This window comes from Passer montanus, unplaced genomic scaffold (assembly GCF_014805655.1).
Source record: "Passer montanus isolate IOZ18808 unplaced genomic scaffold, ASM1480565v1 scaffold17, whole genome shotgun sequence".
Taxonomy (NCBI): Eukaryota; Metazoa; Chordata; class Aves; order Passeriformes; family Passeridae; genus Passer; species Passer montanus.
The window spans coordinates 14,210,171-14,225,088 of NW_024364270.1; the positions used below are offsets into that span (position 1 = coordinate 14,210,171).

The 14,918-nt window shown below is 38.1% G+C and overlaps 1 protein-coding gene across 7 annotated transcripts in view; it reads left to right on the plus strand.

The window, feature by feature from the left end:
* The window catches only part of CNOT4 (CCR4-NOT transcription complex subunit 4), a 76,998-nt gene that overhangs the window by 28,100 nt on the left and 33,980 nt on the right, over positions 1-14,918 (plus strand). For all 7 annotated transcript variants that reach the window (XM_039703961.1, XM_039703965.1, XM_039703959.1 and 4 more), the window contains exons 2-3: positions 5,032-5,275; positions 12,790-12,987. In XM_039703961.1, coding sequence (XP_039559895.1) covers positions 5,102-5,275; positions 12,790-12,987 — 372 coding nt within the window. In that variant the 5' untranslated portion in view covers positions 5,032-5,101. The remainder of the gene's footprint in view (positions 1-5,031; positions 5,276-12,789; positions 12,988-14,918) is intronic.

Genomic DNA, 14,918 nt, shown 5'->3' on the forward strand with positions numbered 1-14,918 from the left:
CTAACTCACCAAATCTGCCTCAGTTCTGTCTGCTTAAATCAGTCAAAATGGGCTTTTCTTTGTAGTGTGCCAATGAAAGGTTTTCATGTGAAGCTTCAAGTGGTCACGGCAGTGTAATGAAGTGATAGCCTTTCTTACTTGCAGTCTGAAGAAGGGGGTGTTGTTTTCCTTCCAGCAGTCACTAGTGGAAGCAGGTTGTCTTGAATGTGCCTCAATTTAAACATTGCCCCCAAGCTGGCCAGCCAGGAGAGTGCTGTGCTGCCAGAGCTGCTGATTGTCCCCTGATTCAAGGAAGGGATAACCCATTATTGCTGCTGTCTGCATCCTGCTTGTCTTTCTCCCTCTAGCTTGTATGTGGATCAACACGGAGATGAAGCATAGAAAGGGAATGATCCTTCAGCAGAGTGGGAGCAGGGGTCTTGGCAGGGGGAGCTGCCTTCCCAGTAGCATTATGTGGGCAAGCATCTACATACACTGAGGTTTTGAGACTTCTCATGGCTGATGAGTTCCAAGAGATACAAGGCCATGAAAAAAAGCATGGGTTTCTGTTTGCGTAAGTTTAAATGAGCCCTTACTAAAGGTTCAGTGCATAGACTCCGACCTGTTTCACTTCAAGTGTCAGGTATGTTTGAACTTTAAGTGAAACATTAGCTAATGCATGTCTGGATTTTTTTTTCCTTCAAGTCTCCAAATACTTTCTGGGATGTGACTCTTTAGTGAGGTTTTTCATAAGTAGATTTTGAGAACTTTTGTCTGTGGCACTTGTATTTTCTTAAAGTAAGTAGCAAGGCTGGATTCAGTCTATTGTGTGAAAAGAAGAATGTGTCTGTATTCCCTGGAGCTAGCTGCCCTCCTGCACCAGAACTTAAACTTTATTAAGGGATGTGTTTATTAAAATTAACTGCTAGCAAATGGAGATGTTCTCATGTCTGCTTTGGAGAGATGAGGAGTGTGTGTCAAGTCTCAAACTGTTCAGTAAAAAGAAGGCATAGTAAGCTTAATTTTTTCCCCTGCCTCCTCTCCTCCTTTTTTATGACCCCTTGTAAATTAAAGAGGGAAGATAAACTGCTGGAAGTTAAACTTGCTCACTTCAAGTGCAAAAGAGCAAGACAACAAGCATCTGCATCCTATATGGGCTGAAATCACTAGGTATATTAGAAGTTAAGTTGTGTTTAGGTGAGTACCCTGAAATAGTAGGATCACTTTTTCCTCAACTGCAAAGTCCAGAGGATTTTATCAGGAGTAACAATTGTTGGGTGAAGCTGATTAGACACAGCTGTCATCTGCTAAGTAAGCACGTAAAGTTAATAAAAATGTCTTAATTTTTTTCATTCCTTATGTGTTTGGAAAAGAGATAAAGCACACATCTTCATATTTCTGTAGTTTGGGTATTACCTTTTCCAAAATCACTACACCTAAAGTAAGCTGCTGAACATTGTCAACTTCTGCTTCATCCCTGTGTGAATGTTTTGGCATCCTGTCCTGTAAACAGGATGTGGAACTGTTGGAGCCAGTTGGACTTCAGTCATTGGAGTTTTGAAAATGTGCAAATTCTATCTGCCTCGTAAAGCATGTGTAGATGTGCACAATCTTCCTCCTTTTCTTCTCCTGAAACATGATTAATTTAATTTCTTTGAACTTGATCCCAAAGAAAAAATACTCTGGATCAAGCAGAACATGTAATACTGCCTTTTGTTTTTTGCTATTGCTGTATTACTTTTCCCATGCTGTTAATCTGGAATTGTTTGGAATAGTCTTAGAGCTGACTAGTTACTCTGTGTTTCTTGGTAGTGCATGAACTATATGCAGAATGCATTTTTGATGCCTTACTTTGCATGTTATTCCAGTTTTGAAAAAAAACAAGCACCATTCCGATGCAGATTTCACACACAAATCCTGCTATATAAACCCTTCTGAAATAGAGACACACTTCAGTGGAGAATCTCTAAATGGGATGCTTGAATGGTCTGTGGCCAAGTAAATAAATATTTCCTCAGTTTCAAGAAACATAGCACACAGCTGCTCCTTACTCCTTGTTGTAAAATAACAGGCCATTTGCTGACTGAAGCAAGCTATTGACATTATTGCTAGCAGCTGCTGAACTCTTAGTGTTAACTTAAACAGCTCATAAATGTTAATTATGTTGCAGTTTTGTTGGAGCTCATCTGCATATCCCAGAGGCACTAGCTAGTATGTCATGCTTTTTTCCGCATGAATTGATGACATTTCTTAGTGGAGATTCCAAATAACAACTTCCTAAGTAAGTTCAGTAATTTTACTGTAGCAGTGAAAGTTTCGAAGAAATTTCACTTTTAACTACATTTCACTAGTATTAGTATAGTTCCACTTAAATGTGTTTCAGTAGGCACAGAGCTGCTGAGCATGTGGTGGAATTAGTATGAAGTAGAAGGGAATGTACTGGGTGCTTACTGACCTGTTGTTGGGAGATCTGTGACAAAGTTAAATCCAAAGCCAAACTGAACAAAATCTGTTGAGTTTATCCCATGCTTTGGTTTAAAGTCACTTTCATATTGTTATGGTTTTACTGCTATACAAGTGTGAAAAGCTTACTCGAAATGTTTACAGGCTACTGTAAAAGTGTGTGTTATCTGCTTAATAACCACTTTAATGACGTTTCAGGGCCTTTTAGCAGTCCCTCCCATTTTTCAGCCAGTGGGGATTTGTTCTTTAAAACAAAGCTCACAAGCGAATATTTTTTTTCCCTTCAGGTCAGATTCTGCTAGTGTTCTTTGTAGAAAACACTGGTAAACTTCCAGAACCTATTTTTGAGACTCACAAAATGATTGTGAATATAGCATGCATGAAAGCACAGATAATGAAATAAAAGCTGCTGTATTATCATCGAAGTTTAACTTTTTGATTTTGGTCATTGTGACGGTCAGAAAGAGGACAGTGTTATTGCTAGTGCATACTATATAGAGAAGTTAGACTTACAGCATCTAATAGTTGTCCTCTCATCCTTACTTTTTTGTGGTCATCCAGTGGACCTTTTTCTCTCGAGGGCAGTGTTTACCAGAAGTACACTTTGTGCTTGGAGGATATACTGCCTACCAAACTAGTTGGAATTGCAGGTAGTCTGGTCTTCTGGTGTCAGCCTGTGATTGCAGTTTAACCTGGTGACAATGCAGCCATTCCCTTGCAAAGCTGTATGTTCTCTGCTGTGTATTTGGCTGGTGCTTTGATTGCATGCATGTGTGGTTTTTCCTCCTCAGGGTTCTTTCCTGGCTGCTTGTAGAGGAATTTCTGTCCCTGAAGTGTTGTGCAGACAGGGATGAGTATTGCAGACTGATGTTAGATGATCCCTGTATGGTGGGGGATCTCAACTTGAGCTGGAACCTCTTGGGCTTTTTAAGATAGACCTCATTCAATGAAGGATGATATGGGGTGAGGAAGATAAAATATGTTGTTTGGTTTTTCTTTTTATGGGGGTGGTGAAAGTATCAAATCAATGCTATTAAGGCTAACATCAGACCTTGCTGAAATCTGTGAGCAAGGGTTTGATCTCACAACGTTCAGTTGTCTTATTTCCAGGGACAGAATTAAATATCACTCTTCTTCAGATAGAGGTGTGTGAGAATTGGTTTCTGGATTTGCTCATAAAAGCCAGGAGAAATATTGGATAGTACACAGTCCAGTAGCTTTTGGTTAGAAATGAAACAGGAAACTTTTTGGGAGAGTAGAGAGGGACTCCAGATTATGTGTGTAGTTCAATTATAATTCAATTACTGATGTTTTGGGAAAAACATGATTACAAAAAGAATTCTGGATTTTAAAAACTTTCGAGTTCACTTATTTCTAAAGAAGTGGTATAGTTCATTAGAGCTAGTATGACCATCCAACTGTTAATTCTGATCATGTCTTTTCAGTATTTTTCAATGGGTTTTTAGTTTTTGTTCATTTTTTCATTTTAGTTTTCTTCCAAAGGTCTACCTAAAAATTCTACTGTTTCCCTTGATTTCTTCTCCATCAACATGCATGTCTCGTGCAGCAGATGGAGACAGCTTATTGAGATTGGATATAATTTCATGTATGCAGAGTGGCACTTAGAAGAAATAAGAAAGAAGAAAACACCCAAATTAATTTTCTCAGTGGTGACTCCAAGTGTCTGGTTTTGAGTTTGAAAGTAAATTTCCTGTGCTGCATCCCTAAACTGAGAATAAAAGCATACTCAAATGGCTGAATTCAGGAAATTAATTAAGAAAATGGTAACTTGAATATTGACCTTCTTCAAAATTCTGGTTCAGAAATATTTTCTTGTGGCTGCACTCCAAGTTACAGCTTGAGTTTTTTTCAACCACATTGTGTGTATTTTGGCTTTGGTGTGAATTGGGTGCTGATGAAAAGGATAACTAACTTGGATGGAAGTTTGACACATGTAGGTAAATGTGTCCCTGAAAAATCATGGCTAATGAAGTAGCTCTAAGGCTGATCTCAGGTCAGTCTGTGAACCAAAACAGTGAGATTGACAAAAGAAACAAATAATCCTGAGTAAGAAGCTTTCCTGTTTTTGTTTCTTAATTCTGTATCCTACTCAAAAGTCTGAATGGATGGCCTAAATGTTACTGCAAATCTCATTGTTCCAAGTCTCTGAGCAAAGGAATAAAGATTGTAAACATTAAGTCCCACATTCAAGGATTTGACTTTGGATTTGTAAAGGACTTCAAGAAAGCAATAGTTAAAGGAGGCTAACATACATAGCATCCAACAATGTATGGTGTACACCGATTTCTTTACAATCTACATTTTGAAACCCAAACAGGTCAATGAACTGCCAAAGTACTTGTCTGTCCATGTGGGGAGGGTGCATCACCAGTACCATCTTTCATATTATTTGTGAGGCTCATAAGTAGGAAAAAACCAATCAAGTTGATTTAGCAGGAACTTGTGTTTTAGTAGGTAACTGTGTGGGGAGAGGAAGTGTGATGAAAAATGGAAATGTTATTAAAAGGTACAAAAGAAAAGTTGTCAACAGTTTTAATAATATTTTTTCTTTTTATTTCCTTCTTGCAGACCTTCAAGTGCTGACCTTCTTGGTCTATTAAGTTATTATAAACTTTTGCTGCTGTGCGAACATAGAAAGATGTCTCGCAGCCCTGACGCTAAGGAAGACCCTGTGGAATGCCCTCTTTGCATGGAGCCTCTGGAAATTGATGACATCAATTTCTTCCCTTGCACCTGTGGGTACCAAATCTGTCGTTTCTGTTGGCATCGTATTCGCACTGATGAGAATGGACTTTGTCCTGCTTGCAGAAAGGTAAATCCCTGGAACAGCGCCTTGTCTTGCATATTTCACAAGGCTTTTGTATTGTGTTGGTACCAAAGACATCCCTTTCCTTGAGGGAAACAATCATCTAGTCATGGCCTAGATCAAGGGTGAGGTGTTGGATCCTTCAGATTCTGTCTGCGTATGTATTGAAGCTGTTATGAAACAGCTGGTCTTGGTTTATTAAATTCAGAACCAGGTTGATAGGGGAAGCTGTGGATCAGAACCAAGGCATGCTGATGCTGAGAGAACTGCTAAAAATAAAAATCCTTTGAGTTGGGATGCTAATGCATTAACAAAGGAAGGATAGTGAGGATTCCAGCATCAGGAAGGGTAGTGAGGATTCCAGCATTCTCATGGTGAGAACTAAGGTTCCGCTAAACTGTCAGAGCTGACTGAGAAGCAAGTTTATAGAGCACCTCCTTGTTTTGTTTGTGGCACTGGAGCTTTTAATCCATATTTTAGTGGATACTAAATGTATAAAAACCTTTGGAAAGATATCCAATGGTGTTAAATTTTGAAGCATTTCAAAATCTAGACTGTTTCTAGTATTCTGATCTTGTTGCCAAATGGTTGAAGGTGGTCCTTGATACCTCCTTGTGTCTTGATATCTGGCTGATTTAGTTGGCCACAGCTGTAAACCTCAGCTTCACTAAGTTGCCTTTATTTCCTTTGAATTATTTTATTTCTCCTTCTAGTGCTTTGCTTAAACTCATTATTTCCTTATCTTCAGTGTTTAATAAAATTCCTTTTCAGTATCATCTTGTCTTTAATGACTTCCCTTGACTGTGACTTTCTTGCCTGGCCTTTCTCTTCTTGTAGTTGCAGCTACTTATGTCTTCTTGTTCTCCTACTATTTAATCATGATCCTGTCTCTAGTTTATGCCTCTCTTGTCTTCCTGTCTCATGTTGCAGCTTCCTTTTCAGACACCAATTAATCTTACTTGGTCTCACTATCTTTATTCACTGCCACAGTATTTTGTAAGCACTTCCAGTCATATTTTCTTGCTGCTCTTTTGGGCTTTGGTTATGCTAGAGCTGCTACTGTTCACCTGTATTTGGATGCCTCTGCAAGCCTGAAGGCTCTCCCACAGTAACACGTTTGTTTAAAAATTCTGCAAATTTGCTGCAATATTTGAGCTCCCTGTTCTACAAGGAAGATCCACATGTCATCAGCCAAATCATTTTCCACTTGGGATACCTGCTGTAGATGACACATGCTGTATAGTAATTTCCCAGAGTACAAGATGATTTCTACTCTTCTGATGCAACATGAGATTTCTGGGATTTCCTTGTCTAAGTCGCTTCGTTTTCCTGGATTTGTTACACTGCTTTTTACCTGTTGGTTTTTCCACGTTTGTGAAATGTATTTGAAGAATCACAGAAGCATGGTGCTAGTCACTGTTTTTGGATATCTGAATTCTTCGAAATATGCTGATCTCTTTAATGTGGAATACTCTGCCCTGTGGTTGGATGTGCAAATATTTTGCCTGATTGGATACAGTTTGCTCAGAAAAACTGTTTCATGAGGAAACCTCGAGTAAGTGCTGTGATTGTAGTGAATCATACTGACCACTCCTGCAGAAAAAGGAGACATCGTCTTGCATAACAGATGAGGATTATGTTGGTACTTTCTGCAAGATATTCTTGAGTGGATTTGGAGCTGTATTGCTGGATTGTAAGAGGTTGGCATGAAGAAGGCTGGCTGAGGAGGACGTTTCTTCCATGGCATAGATAAAGACATTGTGATGCACAGACCACACGAGGATCTTGGGAATAAATCATCTTGAGCTACAGAATTACAGCATTAAATAATGGAAGAAGCCATCTTTTGAAGTGTGCTCAACAAAAGGAACCAGGTAAGTGTGTTTGTGTTGCATGTGTCTAAGTAGTCCCTGTCTGTGTATAGTAAGACTTCTGGGGTAAGATCTGAGCGTTTTTTCTATTTGTGACTACTATGGTGTACATTGATTGTGACCACTGAAAATGCTGAAGCACAGAAAAAGATCTGAGCGTTTTTTTTCTATTTGTAACTACTATGGTGTACATTGATTGTGACCACTTAAAATGCTGAAGCACAGAACATGGCAAAGCAGCAAAGTTTTAGCAGGAAAGTTCATAGTAGGTACAATGATTTTGATTGGTATGCCATAGTATTGTTATGAGTATACCAGTGCAGGATGTTTACTGTGAAATGGACTGTGGATAAACATATATTAAAACAAGGATGAGTATGTTATTTACAATTACATACTAGAAATTTGCTATTTATGCCAATGTTATTGAATGCAGTGTGACTTACCCAGTAATTTGAGCGCTACTCCATGGAGAGGAGCTGTGAACAAGTTCCTGTCCAGGGGTTTTGGTTGAAGTGTTTGGGGGAGATTTTGGAGAAGTCTGTAATAAAATAGCTTGGCTAAATGCTGTGGTGGCACATATGCTATTAGATCTTAACTGTGGATTGCATATATATATATACCATTATCTTAATTAGCTTATTTAATTCACTTCTGACTGAGAAGATGTTAGCTTGTGGTTTCTTCTGCCTGGGAGAGAGTACTTCTAAATGTTTGAACTGTTACATAGCTTAATATCTGTACAATTCAGAATGTGTTCATGTGGTTGCAGTCAATTGATTTAGTCTGCCTTAAGTTTCTTCCTGTGAATGATAGTAGTACACAAACACTTGCTTTAGTAAGATGCTAGTGTGAATTAAACTTAAATGCTGATTGGAAACTGGTATGTCTTAGTATTAACATGTTAAAAATTTTCTAAACTTCATTTGAATCTTCTGAAATAGACATGGAAAATAGTCTTATTTCTAGAGAAATATAAATTGTTTCTATTTAATTCATTAACACCAAAAATACCTACTTCAAAAAAAATGGAACTGTCTGGCTTTGGGTTCCTGATGCCCTTCAGAATTGTCGGTGTAGCCAGTTGTAAGATACTAAGCAAGGTTTCCTGTTTTTTTCCAGTTAATTGATTTCTTAACTGTGAGCGAAATAGCTGCTAACTAGATAAAATAGCATGAAAATATGCTGTCTTCAGAACAGATTTCTGTAGCCAGAAGCTGGTTTGCATGTCAGCAGACTTGCTGGTTCTGATTGTAATGCCGGTGATTTTTCTTTGCAGGGATATTTCTATTATCCTTTCTGTAAAATTCAGCAGTCTAGGTCCTGTTTGCCATGTGAATAATACATACTGTCTGAATTGCTTAATACAACATGCTACTGTCAGCCCTTAGTGTCAGTTGCTGTACTTCTTAAATCCAGCAACAGAAAAGCCTAGCTTGTTCATGCTTCTTAAGTACTTTGCTCTTCCACCAACGAGCAAAGTTGTTCCTGTGGTGTGGCTTTGGCTTCTTCTCCAGTTCCTTGACTGAGTGATCTTTATCTCTCCTGTGAGAGATCTAGCACCTTTTGTTAGAGATGGAGGGAATGGCATACTGCTAGATGTATTATCAAGAAATTAACTTGCTTTGTCCATGTTTCTCCTACTGCTTCTGTGTAAAAGGAACATTTAGTCTTAATGCACAGTCTCCAAATATCAGTGTTTCCTCTTATGCTTTTAATCCCACAACTGAGTCGTTTGGTGCAACAATTGATATTTTGAAATAGATAGGAAATTGCTGGTTTTAAATATGTAAGTATAATGGTGCATACCGTGCATAAACCTTATTGACTTGCTTTGTATTTCTTGTTTCAGGACCTACTTGGTAGCAAGACAACAAGTGGGAAATGTTGGTGCATCCATTCTGTGGAAGGAATGTGACCTACCTGGGAATGACAAAAGCAAAGTGCTTGATAAATCACAGATCAGCTTTCAACAATTGGGAAATGGGGGGAAAATGTCTGAAAGGAAACAAAACTGAAATAACAAGACAAAATTTGTCAGGAAGACTGGGAATTCATCAAGGGCCATCTCTGATTAGAGAAACCAAGATTTGTTTCTCTAAAAAAGAAAAAGACATTGAAACTTTTGGTGATGTTCTTGTAGGGACTACCTTGCACTTAGTGTAGAGAAAATTTGGTCATATTCCATGATGGCACACTTGTTTGGGGAACCTCGATGTTTTTTTCTGAAAAGCGTTGGTATAATTTAAGTGAGAGGTATCAGCTGAACTTAGTCAGTGAATCAATGATGTTGATATCTCCTCATGTCTTGCATCTGAAAGTACATCAATGCTGATACCACTAGAGGTAGCTACTTTGTTTGAATCTCAAATCCTTTGTCAGCTAAGGCATTAGAGACAGTATGCTAAGCAAGTATATTTTTTTTAAAAAATAAGATGTAGGCATGTCAGTAGCATTTCCACTTTAGTCGTTGGAAGACCTGAGAGCTGCTGATATGTATAGTCCTCTCTCTACTTCTGATTTGTAGGGTTAGACAGCATAAACAACGTGCCAAATGGTGCTGTGAAGTACACCAGCTGTCAATCCACCTTGCTTGGCTTTCAGAGACTTGTTCCAGCAGTCTGCAGTGCATGCACCTGTTTATAGTTGCACCATCATCCAAGTTCATGAACTTCAGCACTGTGGGTAGCAATGACTCTGAAAAGGAAATAATTTCTCTATCTGTAGACTGATTTTGTCCTTTATTTGAAAGGAAAATGGTATCTAATACTATATTTTTTATAATTAATTTCTGAAATGTTGATGCTGTGCTTATTTTCCTTCCACGCTCTTTAAATATGCAATATCTCCTAATTTGTTATCATGCCACACATGATACATACCTAGGAAAATCTCAGTTGTGTTTGGGTTATTCTTGGGATTCAAGAGATGTGTGCAGATTCATTTTTAGGTCCTGCAAGTCAGCATATCAGACTATTTCTGTTCCTTGGAAGCATTATAAGCATGTCATATGCGTGATGCACATACAAAACATGTATTTAATACAACTCTACAGTATCTAGTGAGAACTTCAGAAGATTCTGTTGCTCAAACAAGTGTGGTTATCCATGGTGGCACACTAATTGCTGCTGTTACTTAATACTGAAGTTCCTGTTCTGCTAGTCTCAAACTTTCTGCCGAGATGGAGATATTTCCCTTTCTCTGATTCTGAAGCTGCTGTCTAGTTGTATTCCTACTAGGAGTTTTTATACTTTCCTCTAGAAATACAAAATACTGTTTGGACATATAAATGTTCTGTTCAGGATTACGCTTGAGCTACCCAGGATGTTTCCTGATTCATGTTCAGGACCTCCAGCAGCAAACAGCTGTACAGAGAAGAAATATCCTGTCTGACTTGCTACTCACTTGAGAATATGCTCTGAATGTGGCTGGACTTGGCAAGAAAGAAGCTGATGAATTTTAACACTGTTTGCTGTAGTTTCCTTGGACCTTCGGGAGCCTTATTGAACCTACTGAAAACCATTAATGCATTTCTTGCACGGTACCAGAGAGCAGCACTCTTGCAAGTTTTGCCTTGCATATTATGGGATGTGGAGTTGTAATTAACCTTTGAAGGAATGGATTGTGGATGGGATTGTGAATAGGACATCACTTGATGTAGAGCAAGCTGTATTTTTGGAACTATATCTGTTACACTGGTGCACTTTTCTTCCCATTCCTGCCTGAACTCACCAATAACTGAGATAACTCACTTTTGCCCTGAGTAGTCTTTCTTTCCTGTAAAAACCCAACATTTTTATTCTTTAGTTTATATGATTGACTAATACAGATTTTGAGAAGCTCATTAAGTGTAAAATTATTCTGCATCTCAGAATTCCTCATATATAGATGTGTTAAAACACAAGATAATTGGCTATTGCAAATCTCAAGTGTCCTTACTAGTTGGTCATTGGTGTTCATCAATTACATTCTGAAATCTGTATAACATATTCAGTGTTAACTCTGAGTTAAATGAATAACTAATTGGAGTAATACTGAATATCTTTTTGAGAAATATAATGGTTTTGACTGTTCTTCAAGGGTAACTTGAGTCCTTACTGTGTTTTCATGTTAAGGACACCTTTGGCTACTGCTAGAGTATCATAGGCATTTGAATTCCTTTGTGATACTAAAACATGTTCCAGAGGACTTGATGTTTGACTGTGAGATGCCATCTGCTCAATTCAACTGTAGCATATTTGCAGAAGATATCTCACATGTAGCATAACAATGCTGAACTTTAAACTGAAGAATGGATTTTGATTTGTTTGGGCATGTACTCAGAAGACTGTCTGGTCTTAGCACTTGGTGGTTCTTTGAGTAACATCATGCGACTATGAGGAAGATATGCTTTTAACCTAAACGTTTTCATCTGCTGTAGATTTTTCTCAGGTTATTTAGTGTGACAGCTGGTTGTGTACTCTTGTCATTAACACAGGTTAGTCAGGAAAAAGTTAAATTCATTTTTGTTGGACTTGCATACTGAAACCTTTGGTTGTGGTAGTACAAGCAAAGACCTTAGTTTAACATACTGGTGAGCTTGAGCTTAGCTTCTTTGTCTTAAGTCTTTGTCTTAATTCACATCTCCCATACTCTTCTCATTTTTTACTTATTGGTTTTAGAAACTCTTCTTTCTGTTTGAGATATGTTCTGTGTACTTGTTTTTGTGCTTAGCATTGTTTTCTGTATACAGTGTGAAACCTCACTTTTCAGTCTAAAAAAACTGGGGCAGGTAAGGAATGTGGGACTGCTTTGAGGAGTAATCTAGGGCAGAGGACAGTGCACTGTAGTCTGCAAGACCCAGCTAAAATAGTGCTTTAATAGCATGAATAGAGAAGTCTTTCTAGGTAACTCTGAGGATACTTGTACTTCCCTTATATACTTTTGAGATTCAAATATACAGTGTTATCTGTAAGGAGTTCCCTGTAGGGATGGAGAGACCAAATTTCAAACTGCTACATAAACATAAAATATACAGTGTTATCTGTAACAGGGAGTTGCCTGTAGGGATGGAGAGACCAAATTTCAAACTGGTACATAAACATGGCAAGAATACTGTCATTAATTGTATTGAAATCTGTCTCTTGACTAGAAATTAACCAGGTAAACTTTGAGTAGTATGATGATGTTACTGTGTTGAACTTAGTGGACCACTGAAACTACATTTGTATTTTAATTTCTTATCTCAGAAATACTTAAATATGCTTGAATGTCTTGAGTACATTTAAGTACCCAGATCTGTATCAGAAATAAATATTAAATGCATGCTTTCATCATGCTTACACTAAGCTCTTTCTTGTGAAATTATAACAGGATCTGTTGGCTGTCATGTTGTAGCTGCTTGTAATGTTACCAAATTGTCTAGGCAGCTGGGTTAGAATTTGGTTGTTGCCCAAATCAATATTATGTCTATAAATAGAAGAATTCCATGAAAATATGCAAGAAGTTTTTACCTTTCCCAAAGGACTGAGTATACCTCTATAATATGGGTGGCCATAACAATCAGATCAGTATAATAAAGAAATTTTTGCATTAAATCATGGTGATTAATGGTTTTCAAAGGTGTTGTTTCATACATGGGTTGGTTTTAATGCTGTTTGTTATGTTTAGCCATATCCAGAAGATCCAGCAGTGTACAAACCACTCTCCCAGGAAGAGCTGCAGAGGATAAAAAATGAAAAGAAACAGAAACAAAATGAGAGGAAACAGAAGATATCAGAGAATCGCAAACATTTGGCCAGTGTACGGGTTGTACAGAAGAACCTTGTCTTCGTGGTAGGGCTATCTCAGCGCCTAGCAGATCCAGAGGTGAGCAGTTCACACTTGCAGGTCTTGCTCTTAACTTGTTGCCATGAAACATTGGAGTACCCTTGTGTTTCCCTGAAGGGTACAAAATGAAGCTGTGTTGAAAAGGTTCACTGCTCTGATACCCCCATTTCTTAAGGGACCTTAGCTTCCTGCTCCATAATAACCTCAATAAGTGTTTGTCTCTGTTCTAGGGAGTACAGGTGTCTGTGATTTTTTTTTTGGGGGGGGGGAGGTGGGGACATTGTGTGTGGGGGGGAAGTTGATCTATGTTTAATAATGGGAGCTTGGTTTTAAGGTTAAAATAAGCATAAGGACTTGTCAGGTACTCATTTTCCTTGGTTGGATCTGCCGGCACTATACAGCTATGTTGTGAATCACCAATTCTAAAATGGGAACTTGGTTGGATTACAAAGAAACTGATATACAGTATCACACAAACCTGTAGGGACAGAAGAAAAAAGGCAACACTTGGAAGTATATACTAGGAAGAACCACAACTTCTTAAGGACATAATTGTTATGGGGGAAAAGTTAATAAGAGGAAGACCCCAGAAGAAGTTGGCCTACTACTCTGCATCATTAAAAATAAGGTTTTCATTTGAGAAAACTTATTATATTTAAAATGCTTTATTTACTTCCATCATCAGTCATAGGTGCAGGTGACCAGTGGAGTAAGTGCTAATGCATAAAAGTATCTTGAATTAGAATATGGAGGAAATGTACTACAGGGTAACATAGATGTCTTCAAAATCACAGTGCCAGGTTGAATTCAGTTTATCAGACTAAATTATCTGGAGAAGTCTCAAGCAGAAGTGTCTGTTTCTGAGGTCTCAGAGTACAGTCTGTATTTTGCTAAACTGGTAAAGAACTAGTGTAAAAAGCTGTTTTTAGTGAAGGAGAGGAAAAAAAGGTAGGATAAGAAGAGAAAAAAATAAAATTAAAACTGATCTGGCATAGAACACTTAAGTAAGTACTGAAATATAGCAGCAAGTATTTGCAAGCAACTGTCAGCACTGGCTTGAGGCTATTTATCATTGAAAAATGCAATATGAATTCATTATTGAAATGCAATTTCTTTGACAGATGGAGGATTTGTATTTAAGAGAAACTGTTGTCAATACAGTTGATTTCTTTTTTTTTTTTTACACCTCAGATAATTTTACACTGAATACTTGAAGTAACTAGGAATGGATTTATTTGGGGAGTGGGAATGTGCTGTACTACGTGTATTGGTAGCAGTATTCTCAATGACATACCAGCAAATAGTGTGTACTTACTGAATGTTGCATACAGCACAAGGTGACTTGATCTTCAAGAAGTCTAGCCTGAGAGAGATGAGCTAAAAGAAGTATACAGTACATTCAAGTTTTCTACTTAAACGGGCAAAAAACTCCTTCATAAATTGAGATTATTTGGAATAGGAGCTTGGCTGCTGTGTGCTGTTTCTGGAAATAGGTCTTGGATCATAATGGAGTACAGGTGGATCCTCTTGTGTTGGCATGCTCTTAGGAGAATTGTGAAGGCTATGCTGTCATATTGTAGCAGGAGTGTAATCTACAATATGCTTAGGTAAAAGGGAAGTTTCTTTAGGATTGTCATTCTCTTCTGGAATGATGCCTTCAGGGTGGGTGTAGTATGTTTCAAGAGGGTGTAGACCAAATGAAGAGCAGTCAGAAGAGACCAGTGAATGAATGACTGGTTGTCTGTACAACATACCCTGTAGTTCTTTGGGATGTTCCCAGTGTGATGCTGTTAGTTCTTGAAGGCATTGATGCTCACTTGGGAAGGGAGAGAGGGATACTTTAGTTCTTGGATCAGTACAGTTCGTTTGCACTATCCAGTGCTAATATGAAGATGGAGCAGAGGAAACAAATCTTCCTTTATAATCTCTCAGGTTATTATCTAGAGCTAGATATGCCCTTACTTTGTCTG